At 38.8% G+C, this 18,541-nt stretch overlaps 2 protein-coding genes across 3 annotated transcripts in view; one reads left to right on the top strand and one right to left on the bottom strand.

Annotated features, from left to right (window-relative positions):
- tox2 (TOX high mobility group box family member 2) overlaps positions 1-18,541 on the top strand; it is a 100,505-nt gene that overhangs the window by 16,217 nt on the left and 65,747 nt on the right. For both annotated transcript variants that reach the window (XM_077530390.1, XM_077530389.1), the window contains exon 2: positions 10,018-10,110. In XM_077530390.1, coding sequence (XP_077386516.1) covers positions 10,018-10,110 — 93 coding nt within the window. The remainder of the gene's footprint in view (positions 1-10,017; positions 10,111-18,541) is intronic.
- The window catches only part of st7l (suppression of tumorigenicity 7 like), a 116,628-nt gene that overhangs the window by 54,001 nt on the left and 44,086 nt on the right, over positions 1-18,541 (bottom strand). The window lies entirely within an intron of this gene.

The following is an 18,541-nucleotide window of genomic DNA, read 5'->3' as shown; positions in this document are numbered from 1 at the left end:
TGAAGTTGGCGAGATCCACTGGGGTGTGGAACCCAGGGCTCGAAAATAGGAGCTTAAATCTTAGCTAATACGGGATGTCTGGTCACCTTAGGTTTGGAGGAGGAGGCTTACGATTGTTTGGTGGAGATATCATATACCATTATACTCCTTGCCGTGTGTAAGGTTGCTCACATTTTGGAAATGGGTTAAGAGGTAAAAAAATAAAAATAAATAAAAATAAAAAGTTTAGCAAGTTAGCTTATAGCTTTGTCATGTGCGATTAAAATGCTAATAGTCATGCACCATAATTTCGGTCTTGTATTGCTAATTGTTTGGATTAAAAAATAAAAAATAAAAAAAGCCACTGGCGGCACGGTAGTCGAGTGGTTAGCACGTCCGCTTCCCAGTTCTGAGGTCTCCGGTTCGAGTCCAGGCTCGGACCTTCCTGGGTGGAGTTTGCATGTTCTCCCCGTGCCCGCGTGGGTCTTCTCCGGGTACTCCGGTCTCCTCCCACATTCCAAAGACATGCATGGCAGGTTAATTGGGCGCTCCGAATTGTCCCTAGGTGTGCGTGTGAGTGTGGATGGTTGTTCGTCTCTGTGTGCCCTGCGATTGGTTGGCAACCAGTCCAGGGTGTCCCCCGCCTACTGCCCAGAGCCAGCTGAGATAGGCGCCAGCACCCCCCGCGACCCTTGTGAGGAATAAGCGGTCAAGAAAATGGATGGATGGATGGAAAAAAGCCACTTGTAGCTGAAAAAAACTCACACATGCCTGGAGTTAATTCTTTTCTCATTAAGGCATTGCAAGATTTTCTGATGCTTGCCCGAGGTTAGTAGTCAATGTTTAACCAACACATTTTAGTGCCTTACATTGACTTTTCACTATTTTTCTTCATGCTAGTCTGCCTTTTGCAACAGCGGATGCCCGTTAATGATGGACTCAGGGAACAGATCCGCAAGTGTAAACTATTCAGACGGAACTGATCAGAAGCCAATAATCAGCACGTTAGAATGACTGAAAGGCCCAAAAAAAACAAAAAAAAACAAAAAAAAAACACCCTGGACTGCTGCCCCGGCTGCAAGTCGAAGGGCTGCATTCCATTAACAATGTCGGGAGTGATTAGAGCTTGGCGACAAAGGCTGCGCTGTGCCATTAGTGTTCCCAGGCGGCATCAATCCACCTGCTTTTCGGAACATGCTCGTGTACGAGTGTGGATGGCGGGTCACAGTGTCGTGTCTCTAAGTATTACTCACCGGGCTTGACACGGTCGATGTGTTCACCTTGTCAATCGGGCCGATTATGTAACGCTTCGAGTGAGATGGAAAACATGTCCGAAGACCGCCCTCTTGATAAGTTGTTGATAGCTTATCAGACTCGTCTCGTGTTGGATGTCTGCACTAAGGTAAAGAGCAGAATTAAATATTTATTGGTATGTCGGCGGGGCGGAGATGTATTGCGTCGATTAGGTTGTGAATGTAACCTGACGTGCCAGATGGTTTGTTTTAGGAATCTTTGAGAAACTGTTTAGACAAGTGCTTTCAAATAAAACTTGGGCGATTGGACAAACATCCTCTTGGAATTGTTGTGTTTTGGCGGCCTCAACTTGCCCGAAAATACACCAATTTTGCAAGCATGTAGTATTTTAGGGATCCTGAACTTGGCATCCTCCAAAAATGAAGTCGTTTTAGAACCCTTGGGATAAAAAAAAAAAAAAAAAAAAGAAAAAAAAAAAAAAAAAAAGCTATCCCAGTTTCACTGATCAGTCCGGCGTTGGGTCGGCATGTGCGTCATAACAGGACGTCAGAAGGGCACATGACGGAAACTGATGAAGAAGCCTGCCATTTTAGTTTGAAGTAGCCATTTTGGGGTGAATTCCAGTGTTTTGTACTTCGACCAACTCCTAGTTTGGGGCCTAAACATGTCTAACAAACCACCAAGTGCATACATTTGTGAAAAAACAGCCCCCTGGAATGTTAAATAAATAAATAAGTACGTGAATAATTAAATAAACAAATTAATAAATAAATAACTCTTTCACCATTCCTTCGATTAACAAGAAATTGGCTGGTCAGGTCTATCCTAAGTGGACAAAAAATAAAAAATAAATAAAAGTCTCCAAAATTTAATTTAAACTGAAGTCGGACATTTTGGAGCCAATTCTAGGTCGCATACATTCATTCCTATTAAGCAGTTTAATTGGTTGAAAATTGGTTTTGGTTGAAAAGTCTCAAACGCAACCCTGATAAAAACTGTTCTGTATCACCCACTGGAAAGCGAGAAAAAAAAAAGAGCTGCCAACACAAGTATCAATAGTGACCATCAAATTTGGTGAAAATGCCTGTAATGACAGGACAACCAGACGTCTCAATATCCATGACAAAATTTTGCAAGGTCGACCATTTTGGTTTGAAGCCTTGATTTTGGGCATGTTCTAGGGATGTTTAGGGAATTTGCTTAAAGGAGGCCCAATCAGAATCAGGTGCACTTTACAGATAGACGACATTAAAGTGTGCATTGTAGTTGGATAATTTTGAGGATTTGCCATGAAAAAGGTGGTGCAAGAATACCAGTTTTATTATTACTGCTCAGAGGTAGGTAGTTGGTAAAGCCAGACCTAACTAATGGGCTTGCAGTTCTGCCAATAACTTGGAGGAAAAAAAAAACAAAAAACAACTTTATTGGCATCTGACTTTGTGGACAACTCATTCAGGTAAAATGACAGACAGGCCGACTGCAACCCTTGAGTATGAACACCCCCTACACCCCCAACCATAAAGGTCACGACCTCCAAAGTGGGGGACCGACCCGAGCTAAGGGAGGCAAAGTCAGTGGGAGAATGGCAGGAAACATGTTGGTGACAAGGGAAAAAGCTGCCCGTGGTATTCTAGAGACCCGACGAGTATAAATAGGGCATTGGGCAAGAAGGCAGGAAACCAGCAGAGCGAGGCCTCAAGTCGGAATTTCTTCTGGGGAGCAGAGATAAGGGATTTAACTCCCTCCTGTCTGGGACGGCTGACTGCAACATGCCACATGTGATCGCTCGTCACGCGTGTACACATTGACAGAGGAAGACCAGATTGAGGGATCGGAGACACTAATTTGAGTGCTGCGACAAGTACATTGGATGTTTGTTTTCGGGTCCAGTAATTAGGACCAAAAGGATCTTCAGCAGCAGGTCGCCAAACTAAAACCAGTTTTAATCAGTCCAGGGTTTACCTCGCATCTTGGCCAAAGTTACCCGTGATAGGCTCCAGCTCACCTCTAATTTTGTTTGGTCAGATTAAAAACAAGTAAACAAGCGTTTTAGACAAGAACAAATATAAAAGTCTTGGCACATGTTTCTAGGCGGTACTGTAGTCGTAACCATAAACAGATTCGACTTGCTGCTGCTTAGTCAAACTGGACCAACCGCCGCTACCTGGCACACATTGCGGTCTGATTGAGGAGGATTTTGAAGCAATTTTTAGACCTTTTGTGAAGAGAAACACGAGATCCGTTTCAAGCGCGAGGTGAGTCACCGGTTTCACAGGAAGCCTTAGAACTGGCAAAAAATGCTCAGTCAATCATTTGCAATGAAGCGGCCCAACATCAATTTTATATCTTAAAAACAATCACAAAAAATAGGTCACAAGTGCCATTGATGTTTGAAAGAGGAAAATAAAGCACCTATACGTCAAGACTTTTTTTTTGTTTTTTTGTTTTATTTTGGCTATTAGACCAAAACAACAACAAAAAGGCGAAAAAAGTCAGTGTGAGGCCATTTATTGCTCACTTTCTCAAAATTTCCTGCCCGTATCTTATTCCCACCAATGACCACTCACCGGCCACTCAAGCTTTGGTCACTCTCTTAAGTGATTGCTACATTTCATCATCTATCGCCCCCGTTGAGGTATCATTATGCAAATGATGGGCAATTCAATTTCAGTTGGTCATATGAGGAGGAGGATAATTCTAATTAGGGCGAGGCACTCAAGTTGGGGTGAAACATGGCAGAATAGAAAGAAAGACAGATGCAAATTAGTAGAAGAAAAGTCAAAGTGCTCCTTTAGGAAATAGTGATTTCAGCCATCTTGTGGCACATATCACACAAATCCAATCACAGTCTTGCTCTGACAAAAAGAAATCTTCTGTGAGAGTTTGCAGATTAGTTGATATTTTAGGAAAGCTAATTCATATTCAAGAAATTAGTTATTTTCCTGTTACATTACTATTTTTGTAGATTAAAGACTATTATGAGACTATTTTCAAGAAGTCTTATTTTTGAGTTTTTTATTATTTTTTTTAATTTTTTTTTTACAATAGTAGTGATAAAATGCAGTGTATTCCCAATATTAGGTAGCAATATTACACAAATAAAATTGTACATTTTTTTTTTAGATAAATATGTTTCTTGGAATTAAGTTAAAATAATTTTAAGATAAAAAAAAGTGCTTTAAAAATATGATTATATTATTAGAATATATACTATATTATATTTTTTTTCCTTTTTAAAATATGACTTAATTCTCAGAATGTTTCTTTTTTTTGTTGAGTTTATTGTTAATGGCGAATTTTCTTCAATAGTACTACAGTAAAACTACGAATAAGTTTTTCTTTAGGTGAAAGTCATAAAATAGGACAAAAAGTTATTTATTTTTGAGATTAGGAAGCAATATTACAAGAAAACAGTTGTATACTGTATTTTAAAGTTATAATATTGAAGATAAAAAGTAATGTCTTTTTTTCATTAAAGTCATTGGTTTTGGAGATTTAAAAATATTGCTTTATTTATTTATTTGTTATTTTATTTTATTTATTCTTGAAAAATTACAAGTTTATTATTAGGGAGGGTTGTTTTTTTCCTTCCAGTGGCCCTAACCTAACCTGGCAATAGCCAGATGGATATGACAGTAATTTCGTCATGAAAAGGCGGGACATTCTGTACAATAACTCGAGCTGATTGGACGATGTGACATTCGACACGTTTGTTTCAACCAATCACGGCCAAGGGTGAAAATTTCGTGTTCATTCTTGTCGAAGACGGGGAAAAGCACGAACATCTTACCAGCTAGAAATGCATGAAGCGCCTCTCGCTGTTATTCAACAAGGAAACGGTGAGTAATTCTGCGAGAACAGAATTAACTGCAGCGTCCATTCGTCTATGTTAGGTTTGTTTGTTAGCCCTTGCGTCGGCGCTGGCTTCCTGGTTTCGTCACAGTTGCATATCCCGCCCCCAAGCACAATGTCGCACTGTGATTGGTCCGAACCACGAACCACTATCTTGCATATATTCTTGATCTGCTTCAGACTTTTTCATTTTTGTTTTACCTCTTGCACATACGTGCTGTATTTGAGCATGTGCAGGGATATGGATGCGGGCGAAGCAGGCAACACGCGCAGATAGAGCAGCGAGGATTCAGCTGAGCTCAGCGGCTGCAGTCAAATCTCACAATTGGACTCTTTAATTCAAAGCGGCGTAACAGTTCTCTGTGAAACCAAATCAAGTGGCTGTCGTCAGCACATCGACTCTTCCTCCTCCGCGTCGTCTCTTCCTCCTGCTTGTTATCTTCACCTCGATCTCCTGCATCTGTGTCGCTCACTCTCTTTTTATATGCAATTTTAATTACCAATGCCCACCACCAGCGGTAATGTAGGCCAAGTGTGACAGCCACCATAGACAGAAATTGTCATGAATATGTGTGCAATGGTTGTTGGGCCTCTTAAAAGTACTACGCCAAATATTTTTTTTTAATCATAATTGATCATTTTACATGTTTAACTCATTCACTCCCAAAAACGTATTTATACGTTTTTTAGGTTTTTGTATGCTAGAGTTTTTGTATGAAGGCTTTGATGCAGTTTCTGACCTGAAGCAGTTGCTTAAAGCGATGGTACTTATTACAATAAAAAAAAAAGAAAAAAAATGGCCAGCAGGTGGCAGCAAAGTATAAGACATCAACCAAGTCCATGTTGCAACAAGCTCTTTTTACCAGTATTTTCAACAGGCTAATTCTAATGCTAATTGCTACAAAACATATAAAAAAATATATATATATTGTAATTTTTTCTTTTTTCTTTTTTTTCCCTGATGAAAGAAGAGACACTTTTTTTTGGTAGGTTCCATGTTTTGATAGCAATAGAACATGAAAATGGCTGGGAGTGAATGAGTTAATGAAAGCATGATCACACATAAGGATGGTTGTTGTGATTAGGCTTTGTTTATTTGTTACATTCCTCCACAGATGCCAAGCAAATCCTTTCAGAATATCATTTCACCCCATCATGCTAAAGAGCCGTATGACGCCGTGCAGATGGCGTACGACGTGTTCAAGGAAACCAGATGACATTTACAGTCACAGGATTTCCTATTCAAGTCATTTTCTCCAAGATTCATTCTCTCCAGATGCTGCAGGTAGTTAAAAAAGAAGAAACGTCTATATCTCCTGGCAGCCATCTGTTGTCTTTCGACGCCAGCCAGCGGCCGAGGTTTTGTTTGGCCGCGCTGGGCGGTTGTTGCGTTGTCGTAACGGCGTGTTGTTTTGTTGTCGGCAAACCGCCTCGTGAAAAACAGACGAGCGGTTTTCAACGCCGCGCATGAGTGAAAATGAAAAGTCTCTCTTCTTTTCTTGAGAATAGACTGTGTGGGAGAGACTTGGGCAAAGTCCTGTAGGAGGCAGTAATACTGCATAACAAAGCGGGGTTTCACCTATAAGATCCTGGTAAGATGCTACCTAGCTAGCTAACTAACTAACCAACTAACTAATGATGTTCCACTGCGGTGTTGTAGGTGGCAGAAATGCAGCACTGCAAGTTCCATCTACCCATCCATTTTCTGAACCGCTAGTTCCTCACAAGGGTCGCGGGGGGTGCTGGAGCCTATCCCAGCTGGCTTCGGGCACTAGGCGGGGTACACACTGAACTGGTTGCCAGCCAATCGCAGGGCACACAGAGACGAACAACCATCCATACACACAAGCACACCTAGGGACAATTCAGCGAGCCCAATTAACCTGCCAAGTATGTCTTTGGAATGTGGGAGGAGACCGGAGTACCCGGAGAAGACCCACGCAGGCACGGGGAGAACATGCAAACTCCACCCAGGAAGGCTGGAGCCTGGACTCGAACCCGAGTCCTCAGGACTGGGAGGCAGACGTGCTAACCAGTCAGCCACGTGCCGCCCAGCACTGCAAGTTTTATTTATTTATTTATTTATTTATTTATTTTATTCCAGGGCAACCATACAAGTGTCGGATTATTTTTATTATTATTATTTTATGTACCCAAACATGGTCCGTGCCTCTGATGTAGTTTTTCCACATACAAACTAGCGATGCTATTCTACTCCAGTCCTGAAGGGGGTGATAGTTCACATTACAATGTGCCATCTGCCACATATAATCAGCTTTTTTTTCACCTTCGCTCCATCTGCAGTATCACTGCATCATTTGATCTCAATCAATGCAAGACATCAGTAAACAAATTATATTACATTATATATATATATTATATTATATTATATTATATATTTTTTTTTTTTTGCCATGTCATGGTTAGTCCACTTGAAGCAAAGTGGGCAATCACAGAGGAGGAGGAGGACAATCTTTTCACACAGACTTCCTGTTAATATTGTAACACAATGGTATGTCTTTATAGCATGTATTTGACCCTCAATGTATGCTATAGCAACTGCACAACATCCTCTGTTTGTCACATGAATATATGACATCATCACATCTGGTTACATTTAAGCACTGACACCACTCGACATCGTGAGTGTACAAGTGCCTGTTGTATCCACATGTATACTGTAAGTTAGATGCAACTTTGTTTCACACTGGCCTTATTGTAATAGTGAGAACAATAAATAGATTGGACTTTAGAGGATAAACTTCAAATGAGGGCAAGCACTGTGCAGCTAATTTCATAATAATACAAATAGATGTTCTAATTTAATTTTATAGGCATCTGTCTTACGTACGTAACGTGATTTATTTTCCTAAATATCAGCAATATTTTCTACTCTTGCACTTAATGTCATTCATTGGTCATGCATTGCTGAGTGCGTACTGTACATACAAAGCAGTCTCCATAATGTATACACACAGCATGTATACACACAATCGCTGAGTGATGGGATTTCCCCTCGTCTGGGGCAGCACATTCCTCTCATCAGAGTGGTGTGATGTGTGAGTTTTTTTTTTTTTTTTTTTTTGCTAAGCCGGGAAGAATGCAGCCTAAAGAAAACACATGTGTTGCATTAAGTGCGGCACATCTGCGGCACCCGCGTACTATAACGTGAAACGGCTAACGTTACAGGTAACCATATCCCCTCAGCTGTGCCTGGCGGCTTTACAGTGCCAGGCAAAGCCATTGTTGGAATATTAAAACTGCTTAGTAGATGCTTGGAGAAATGAAGAAATAATTTAAGCTATAACCAAAGTTTAGAAAGAAAGTGTATAAAATCCAAAACGTGCTGCTGGTAAAAGAAAACATAATTTAAGAGGCAAGTGTGGACAGTTAGCCTACATGCTAACAGCATGTTACACCAAACTACATGTGAAGCATAAGCTTCCATTGCAGCCAAGTCCACTTGTAGTATGCGATGGCTCCGCTCCATTAGCTGAGCATCCTGTTAATATGCACATTATTCCATCACTGCTAATAGGTTACTGTATATAGCATGCTGTTTCTTTTATCCCCTGGCCCATTATCTTCCATGCATGGTATGGGAAATAAGCTTTGGCATACATTGCTTGTGGCTTTTGCTGCACAGTAATTGCATGGTAATCACTCTGCATTCACAGCAGGCCCATAAAAACAATCTGTTTATAGCACATATAATATATACAGCGAGCGAGGCTGCTTATGCTTGTGTGTGGACTGTATTCTCACTAAAAGGCAATCTGAATGCAGATGTGTTTGTGTGCCTGTTTTTTTTTTTTTTTAAACATATTGTTTTTTTAATTTTTATTTTTAAGCTTTGATGTGTCCACTACAGAGGACATTTTTAAACTTAAATGCTAGGCTCAAATACAGTTAAAATAATTCAAACAATACTTTAATGTGTTTTAAGAGTCTCATAGAAAATATGCTAAAAACATTTAAAGCCTTAATTTTAACACTTAATTTTCCTCTTCCCTAAAAAGTGCTTGCACTGAGGGAAGCCATTTTCTTTTATGATGCAATCAAAGGTAGCAAAGCCCCACCCCTACACATTTGGTATCATTGGAAAGCTCTGAATGTCCTCTATAGAGGACAATCGTATGCACTGAGTGGGAGATATTCAGGTTTAAAAAAAGCTCCACTACAGAGGACAAATTTGAGTTGCTGGTAGTCAGGAGGATAGGCACTATAGTGACCCATGACCTTGAATTATGGAAGATGGACCGATCGATAGAAATGACATTTATTTTTATTTCATTCACATTTTTTATGTATTTCATTTTAGTGCAGTCAAGTGATTAAAATTATTTAATTAATCGTACAATTTTCCATAAGCAATTGCTATTAATCATGATTATTTTTTTCTTTTTCTACACAGCTTGTAACAGATGTTTACTTGAGAAAAATCTTGGAATTAGTGTTTATTCATTCATTTGATTATTTTAATAATTAATTAATTTTACTCTGATATAATGCTCTGATATAATGATGATATAATGTTGAGTGGTTAGCATGTCCGCCTCCCAGTTCTGAGGGATCGAGTCCAGGCTCCGGCCTTTCTGGGTGGAGTTTGCAATTTAAATTAATATCCAGAGGTAACGCTTTCAATTTGACAGCCGTTTTATGTATTAATATTACTTAGCGTTCGGGCCAACACCCGGCCTTATTTCAAGGTATCTGCACTCGCAACATAACTTTAGTGGCCATTTTACGATCAGGAACCAAAGTTATGACAGCTGACAGCTGCTCTTCCTGTACGTATATCTAACACAAACTCGCATAAAACAAGGATTAACGCCCTCATAACTATTAACTACATTAATTAAATGCATTGCGTAGTGTTAGCTCCTATTGTGGAACCGCTAACAATACTTGTCTGTTGTTTTGTGCTCTCAGAACAGATACAGCAGCGCAGATCGAGGCGTGAGGCTCTACAGTTCTCTGCCCATGCGCCCCAACCCTGACGGCAAGAGACTGCCATCCTCTGGGGTAAGTCTTGACACATGTTGCATTTTGTCAAAAATAAGAAGAAGCTAGACATAGCATATGGTCTATTTGTAAACTTGAGATCCCAACAGCAGCCAGAAACGGGAGCAGATTTTTCAAATTTAATGTTAAACTAAACTAAGTGCAATTGTTGGAGAAATTGCGTGGGAATGCTGAAAGCTGAATGCTAAGATTTGGAATGCTTGTGGAATGCTTATCAAGTAAATTGAGAGATAAATTATGAAATTATGACCTCCTGGTTACTGGGCAATGAACTTTACCAACTGTGCCACCGAGCAGTATCAGACACCTGGTAATGATGATAAGTTAAATGTATGGAAGTGGGCATACAAAATCCTACTAAACTCTCATGGAACACCCTGTCAATCATATATGCTATTTTTAGACCATATTGAAATAGCCAAATTGAAAGCGTTAACCTTTGTGAACTTTCACCTACGTGAACTTCCACCATGCTGGGTGGGGCGTCCCATTGGCCGCCACAAGGCTTCCGATAAAGCAGCCATCTTTGACTTCTTTTTGGGTTTGTGCGGTGTGTGCCTGCTTGGCAGCTGTGCAAAGGTGTGAAGCCAAAAGGCCACCAACTGTTACATAGTCTCTTTTTTTCTATCCCAGCTGTTTTGGGGGCATCAAAGTGTGAAATATTTGATGACAGAGTTTTTCCCATACCGATTGTACTGCAACTAATTGAAGTTTTAGCGATGCTGCACTTGCAAATACTTTGACTTTGACAAAGTGCTGCAACACTACTTTCCTCTTTAAACACCACCACTCTTTAGGACATCTTTTAGTATTGCGTGCAAATCATAATTACCATCTAGCTTGCCTTGCTTTTATGTGACAAAAGGAGAGACAATGGCGGGAACAATAGAGCAAAAAGAGACAATTTAATTTCATCTGGCGTTGCACTCATCGCAAGCGCTTTTTGAATTATCTGCCGGCTGCTTCGGGGAACGTGGGGTGCTGTGAGTGCATCAATGCAGATTGTTAGTGCCCACCTTCTTCTTCTTCTTCTTTTTTTTTTAATTACAACAGAAATCGTATTGATGTTTCATGCCCTACATTATTTATGAAGCGAGAGAGCGCAAGAGTGCTAGCAAAGCATTTCTAAGAAAGCCACCTGCTCCATATCTAAAGCGACTGCTGTTGGTCGTTCAGCCCGAGAGAGACGCTCGCAAATCACGGCAATAACTTCCGTGTCAAAAGACATGCGTGATATGTTAAAAGATAGATATCCACCCACGGTGGATTCTCAAATCCTCAAGGTCTGCATGTAAATCGAAAAATCTCAGCGCACGAGTCGATCATAAAGCCAAGCATGTTAAAAAACAAAACAAAAAAAACAACGAAAAAAAAAAAACAACATACAAATTTAGTACAACAGTAAAGAGATGCAATCGTTGCTCTCGTTTGAAGCCTCCCTGATGTTTTTTGTTTACATCACCAACATTGAATGGGACAAAATTCAAACAACTGCAACACAGATGCTGCTATCAAATAATTTCAACCAAGTCTTTCTGGAAGAAAAAAATACCCAAAAGTAAAACAATTTTATCAAAAAATTGTGTGGGCGGGGAAAAAAAAAATGCTTTAAAGCTTTGGGAACATACATATCCCAAAAGTCAACCAATTTCAGTAAGCGTCATAGTGGGGGGAAAAAAAATAAAAAATCTAGGACAAAAACATCCTCAGGTTTTTTTTTTGTTTTTTTTTTGTTTTGTTTTTAAAAGCGCAAAATATATGCCTAATGTAAAAAAAAATAAATAAAACGTTTTAAAATTACAGTACAACAAAATTTTTGGGACAATATCACTCAAGTTTTTTTTTTTTTTTTTTTTTTTTTTAGCAGTGTATTTCAAAGTAAAAACAATAACCTAACCAATACTTCTGGGATAAAATTTTGTTCTGGTATAAATAACCACCAACAATTTCAAACACATTTTGTGTAAACGTGTAACCCATAAGTCAAATTCTGCCGGAATTATTTGAGGAAAAATATTCCTCAAAATCAACCCATTTTTTTTTTAATTAGTAAAAAATATTTTCATTACAAATACAAACAGACACAAGAGTCAGACAAATTTCAAACAAGAATTAGGGTGAAGTAGGCTTTTAAATCAAACAATTTCAACCCATATTTAAGAAAAAAAAAAATCATCACCCAAAAGTGAAACAATTTTACGAATGGAGTGGTGTCTCAAAATACCAGTGCTGACTGATTTAGAAAAACAAATTGCATATTTTTTTGCAATTGTGATTTAGTATGCAAATATTTTGTAGGTCCTCTTCCCATGTTTTCTTTTTTTTGTTTTTGTTTTTTTACAATGTAGGCCTCTATATCTGAATGCACTACCGTATAAGAATTTTAGGAGAATATACCTCCAAAATCAAACAACTTCATCCAGAGCTTCTGTGGAAAAAATGGTTTGAGCCTGGCACAAATTCATTCACTTTACTTCAGTATTCAATCGTATTTCCCCATTTTGAAATCCGAACTTCAAAGTCAACCAGCCTCAGTGAGTGTCTCGGGGTTGACATTGGAGGTTAGTGCGCGTCTCTTATGACCTGTCCTCAGTATATTATCAGCTTGTATGGCGTCCGCATGCGGAGCAATGCAAAGCACTTAACATGCAGAAGGAAGAGCAGACGTTTTTCCATTGCACTTATCAGGCGCTGCAGCGAGAGCCGGTGTCAAGGTGCACGGGCTGCACGAGGTTCCCGCCCCCTCTCGGTCCTCCCTCTTCCTTCCCCTTTTGTGTTCCCCCCGATCTGGATCTCTGTCCACAAGTACCAGCCACCATCAGTTCAGTTAAAAAGTGGGCTCGGCACTTCCGCCGCAGCCGCCTACTCCGTTTCGAAAACCTTCCACTCCAACACCTCCTCATTTCCTGTCAAGGTGCGCGAAAAAGCAACCCTCCCCCACTCACTACAGATGACTTGACTTCGACGCTTCCTCGTGAGACAATAAGAACCTACTTGACGGAATTAAACACAGTGGAACCTTCAAAGCCAAACTGGATCCTTTCCGGGATTTCGGTCGACATTCAATTTGATTTCAAACATGTTTTTCAATGGAAATAATGGAAACTGAATATTTGTCTGCCACCAAAAAAAATCTTAACTGTACAGGCAAATTGTTTTCAGTATTTTCACTAAAGCTCCCGGCTTTTACTGGATTTTGACTGATTTTCTATTGCTATAAAAGCATGGAACCTACCAAAATAAAAATTAAAGTCTCTTCTTTCATCATGAAAAGTATATTTGTATCTTTTTTTTGCAGCAATTAGCATTAGAACGTAGCTAAGTTTCATCCTTATTCACAAATCTGTTTTAAAACACTGTGGAAAAGAGCCTTTTTGGCCCTGGTTGATCTCTTATACTCTGCCGCCACTTGCTGGCCGTTTTTAAGAACTACCGTTGCTTTAACCAACCTCTTCAGGTCAGAGGCTGCATCAAAGCCTTCTGAATGCTCGAGCATAAAAAACAAAAACAAAAAAACATATAAGTACGTTTTTGGGACCATGGTAATATTTAAAATAGAACGTATTTATACATTTTTGAGGAGCAAATAAGTTAAACATTTTGCTCCAATTACAGTAAGATACAGTTAATGCGAATCACTTCTGCTGTGATGTAATTCACTCCGAATGCAAAATCTGATTCACTCCAATTACAATATGTTATAGTCAACTGCAATTGCGATAAGATTCCCTTCAATTACAATGTGATTTGAACCAGTTACAACCCAATTCGCTTACATTACAATAGGAGTCACTCCAAATACGATATGGACCGATTCACTCTAGTTGTTCAGAATTACAGTACAATTCCTATCAGTTAGAATACAATTCGTTCTAATTACACTAAAATGCAGTCACTCCAGTTACAGTATAATGCAATTCACCCCAGTTAGTACGCTAGAATTCCCTCAGACGAAGACATGAGTCGTTCCAGATATAAATCGCTTCAGTTTATAATGCACTTTGCTCCAATTACGATAAGATATGATGCGATACGGTTTCACCAAAGCTACGATACAAATTACTTCAACTACAATGCGATACAATTCAGTTATATGAATTATTTGAATTACAATGTGATTCACTTCAATTGTGATGCTATTGCTTTAGTTACAATACGGTACAGTCAGGCTGTCATATGAATCATTTCAATTACAATGTGATTCAATTACCTTCATTGCATTACAAATCACTCTATATATATATTGAGGCACATTTGTGAGATTAAAAAGTCCAATTCCACTAATATACCCCATGGTTTGTATATTTCCCGGTTATAAAAACAGAACCTTGAAGTGTCCCACCCCACTAACGAAACCTAAACGTGTCCCGAATTGCATTTCTTAGTGATGAAAAACAAAGTTAGGCAAGTGCTAGTTTGTTTTTGTAGCCGTGTATTACGGGAAAAACAACTTCTTTTCTGCGTGTTTATACACTGTTGTTGTTGTTGTTTGGGCTTTACACACATTTGATAGGTGAAAGTTCACAATGTGCTGTAGCGATAAGACGACGGGATCATCTAAGGATTGCTTTTCTCGCATTGGATCCTACATATGCATCTCCTTTCCAAGATGATTTGGAGCCTTGCATAGTCAATTATGTCGAGAGAGAAAGAGAGCGAGGGAGACAGTTGGGGCAGCGTATTCCGTATTTTGGTGGGATATTAATATTGCATGAGAGCTGTTCTGTAGCGAATATCTAAGAGAGAGAGCCTATTAAGGAGGCAGGAAAAAATGTGACACGCACACACAGACACGCCGTGCGAGTACATTCCGCCATAGCAACATAAGCAGGTTGTTTTAATTAGTATATTCCAGATTATAATAGGACGTGCCTCAATTTTACTTGGCCGGCCTGCTTGAGTGATGAACCGCTTTAATTGTGCAAAAAATTGACTATTTCAGGCAGTCAACTGTATAAACAAACAAAGCAAAAACAAGACAAACAAAAACAAAAAACTCCCAGATGTAATTGTGATACATCAAAGCTGAAACGATGGGATGACAGGATATTTATTTTCTCTGCGTGATGCATGCGTGTCCTCCATGACAGGCTTGGATTTGGGCTACTCAGTGGCACTGAAGATGGATGCTCAGTGATTGACAGCTCATTTCAGGCCAAGGATGATTGTCAAAAAGCGTGGAATTGTAATTAAATGCTTTTTCCAGAGTACTAATATGAAAAAAAAGTTGGCAACATCAGACTTTTTTGGTGTACTCTAACCACATAAACAAGACAGCAACATTCTGTTTTCTACATCTTAAATGTTGCGATTTGTCACTATTGGTTTGGAAAATATTTTTAAATTTTTAACAATTCTGGGACAAATATGTAAAATATGAAATGTCACAACAACCAAAATTTGGTGGAAAAATGTGAATCAAAATTCAAAAAGCTTCAACAATATTTGATTGGGAAATGTGCCCCAAAAGTCAAACAATATCAAACTAATGTAACTGTAAATTTAAACCAACCTTAGGGAAAAATATGACCCAAAAGTCAAGCATGTATCTTCTCGACTTAAAAATATATAAATAAATAAATGAATGAATGAATAAATAAATAAATAAATAAATAACATGAATTAACTTATTTCCGATTTTTTGTCAGATTTAAAATCGGACAATTTAATCAGACAGCTGATTAATAGGTTGGGCCATAATTACTGAGTCATATATATATATATATATATTTATTCTAATTCTCTGACATTTTTGGCAATCTCATTGACATTTTATGTAAATTTTCTAATTTTTCCTCGTACTTTTCAGACATTTTATGGTCACTTTTTGGACATTTTTTTTGGCAATTGGCTGGCAACCAGTTCAGTTTCAGGGTGCCCCCCGCCTACTGCCCGAAGCCAGCTGGGATAGGCTCCAGCACCCCCCGCGACCCTTGTGAGGCGTAAGCAGGACAGAAAATGGATGGATGGATATTTATTTATATTTTTTTTATGCACAACGTTGTTACACATGAGGTTGTAGTTAAAGTGTTTTTGAAATAAAGTTGAGAAGAGTTGAAAAAGTAAAAGCTGTTGAATTCACGCAAAATCGCAGACTTCGTGCTTAACTTCATGTCAAGTCCTTAAGCCTTTTTTTTTTTTCATCCTGTTGTGATATACATGTCCACTAAATTTTGTGTTGACTCATTAAAATGGTGTCATAGGCAATTTTCCACGATGTACAATTGAATGAGACACATACGTTTTCATTAGCATACCAATCCTGGATTGACCCATACACAAGTTTTTTATAATTGTGCACACACAATGATGTTGAAAGCAACGTTGTCTCTGAACGCTGCATCCAGTTGTGTCAACAGAATCCTTTCTGACACCGAGGACACATTTGACGTCGTCACGCTCGCATCCAGCCGGAATATTCTATTACCAATCTAATTGCGCACGCCGGCCCCGACAAGAGCTCATTAAAGCGTAATTATACACATGTTGTTTTCTACAAACATCTCCATTTGAGTCTCGCTGCCTTGTAATTGTTCAGCGGGGACGAGCGGCGCAGATTTTCGCAGATTGGAGACGAGAGGAAGAGAAAGCGCTACAGAGAAAGAGAGAGAGAGAAAGTGGAAGTAGGTCAGGCCTCTCCATAAACAAGGCATGGTTTCTAAAATAATATAGCCATCCAGTGGAAGTAATGCCAAACAAGTGAGCGAATGCAGAGCTCATGTAATATTTACAGAGCACTAATACATAGATGGCGGCTTTTCTTTTTCGGGGGAAGGCCCCTCCCCTTCTAAGCCAGAGGTTTCTTTCTCCTTTTTCATCATCTTTGGCTCTTTTTCTCTCCCCCAACCTCCCTCCCTCCCTCCCTCCCTGCTTCTTGCCATTTGAATTTCAGAGAGAGCCAACTACATTGATATGGCAGGGTATGCGTGTATAGGGGTGTGTGTGTGTGTACTATGTTTCTTTCTGCTGCTCCTCCCCCCCTTCCATCCTTTATGCTCATTGGCGTCATCCAATGCAGTTTTCTTGCAGGGCCCTATTTGCAGCATGGCCGATGATACCGCCGCAGAGAATTGGCCGTTTAAATAAGTCTTCAAGGCCCAGCTGGTGCTGTGAGGTCACCAGGCACTTGTTCAGTGTCGGGGGCCCAGCGTGTAGCCCTCCGAGTTCCGGGGCTAACTGACTGTGTCGACTTCAGGCCATGGCTCGCGTTTTTTTTCTTTCCCAGCTGGTTATAAGGAGGCTGCGCAAAGGGAAAAGAGCGTGAAGAAGCAGGTCCTCCGTGTGTTTGCCGTGGGAAATATATCATTTATGCATCACTAAAGTCCAATGAAAATGTTTTTTTTTTATTAACAATACAAAAATGCAAATATTTATTTAATGATTAAAATATATTTGATAAAATAATACAAGAAAATAAAAAAAAAATACATGTAAAAATGTATTGAAAAAAAATATATTTTAATAAATAATGTTTCTGTATATCACCTTTTTTGTTGCATTATCTGTTTAAAAAAACATTTTAAAAATGCTCGGTGAAGAGCAAAAAAAAAAAAAGTTCTCTCAAGCAATTCTTTCTTTTCAGAAACATTACTATAATGAAAAGCATGTATCTTTGAATTCTCAGTATTCTTTTTTTTTTCTCAATTTTCCATTTTTTTCCTGTAAGAGGTAATATTTTTATTAATATTTTTAGTAAAAGATTTTATAACAAAGAAATTCAACAAAATAATTAAAAATAATTGTGAATATTTTTTACATAAAACCAAATTTCTTCAATCCAAATATATTTGGTTTTAAATATAAATATAATTGGTAAAACAAGAAAATAATATAAAATATATAAAGAAGTACATGAAATTTTTTTAGCAAAAAAACCCACTTGATTATTTTATTTTTAGATTTATTTAGGTGTTTTTCATCCAGCTGGTTTTTTGTTCTGTTTTTTTTTAATACGTCACAACATAAAACAAAGATAAAGATCACCCCCCCAAAACTAAACGAGCAACTGTAGTTTTCTAGCAGCTGATAGTCCATAGTGTAAAACAATGGCCAGACATTATACAATACAGGCTTGTCGGCTTTACATCCATAAATCCAAAATACAGTCCAAGTGGTAATGTTATGGATAGCTTTCCTCTACATACATTAACAGAAGCAAAACGTCATCGACGGATCCAGCGAATCTTTGTAGTCTGGGTTGGGCATGTTATCGTTTTACCATGTTTTCTGTCAAATAAGAACAATTCGTCATCTTGCAGGCCAAGTAAGTTGTCCAGTGAGAAGTTCGCTAGGAAGAGGTACATGTCGTTGGCTTGCTAGCTTGTAGCTGAGCTAGCCATCTGGCACGTTTGCCCACCTTTCTTTCCAGCTTTCTCTCTAAATGTAGTTTGTCCAAAAACTACACTTCACATGTGTTAACTTACTAGCGTTG

Source organism: Festucalex cinctus, chromosome 8, assembly GCF_051991245.1.
Source record: "Festucalex cinctus isolate MCC-2025b chromosome 8, RoL_Fcin_1.0, whole genome shotgun sequence".
NCBI lineage: Eukaryota > Metazoa > Chordata > Actinopteri > Syngnathiformes > Syngnathidae > Festucalex > Festucalex cinctus.
This window is presented reverse-complemented; position numbering and strand designations above follow the sequence as displayed.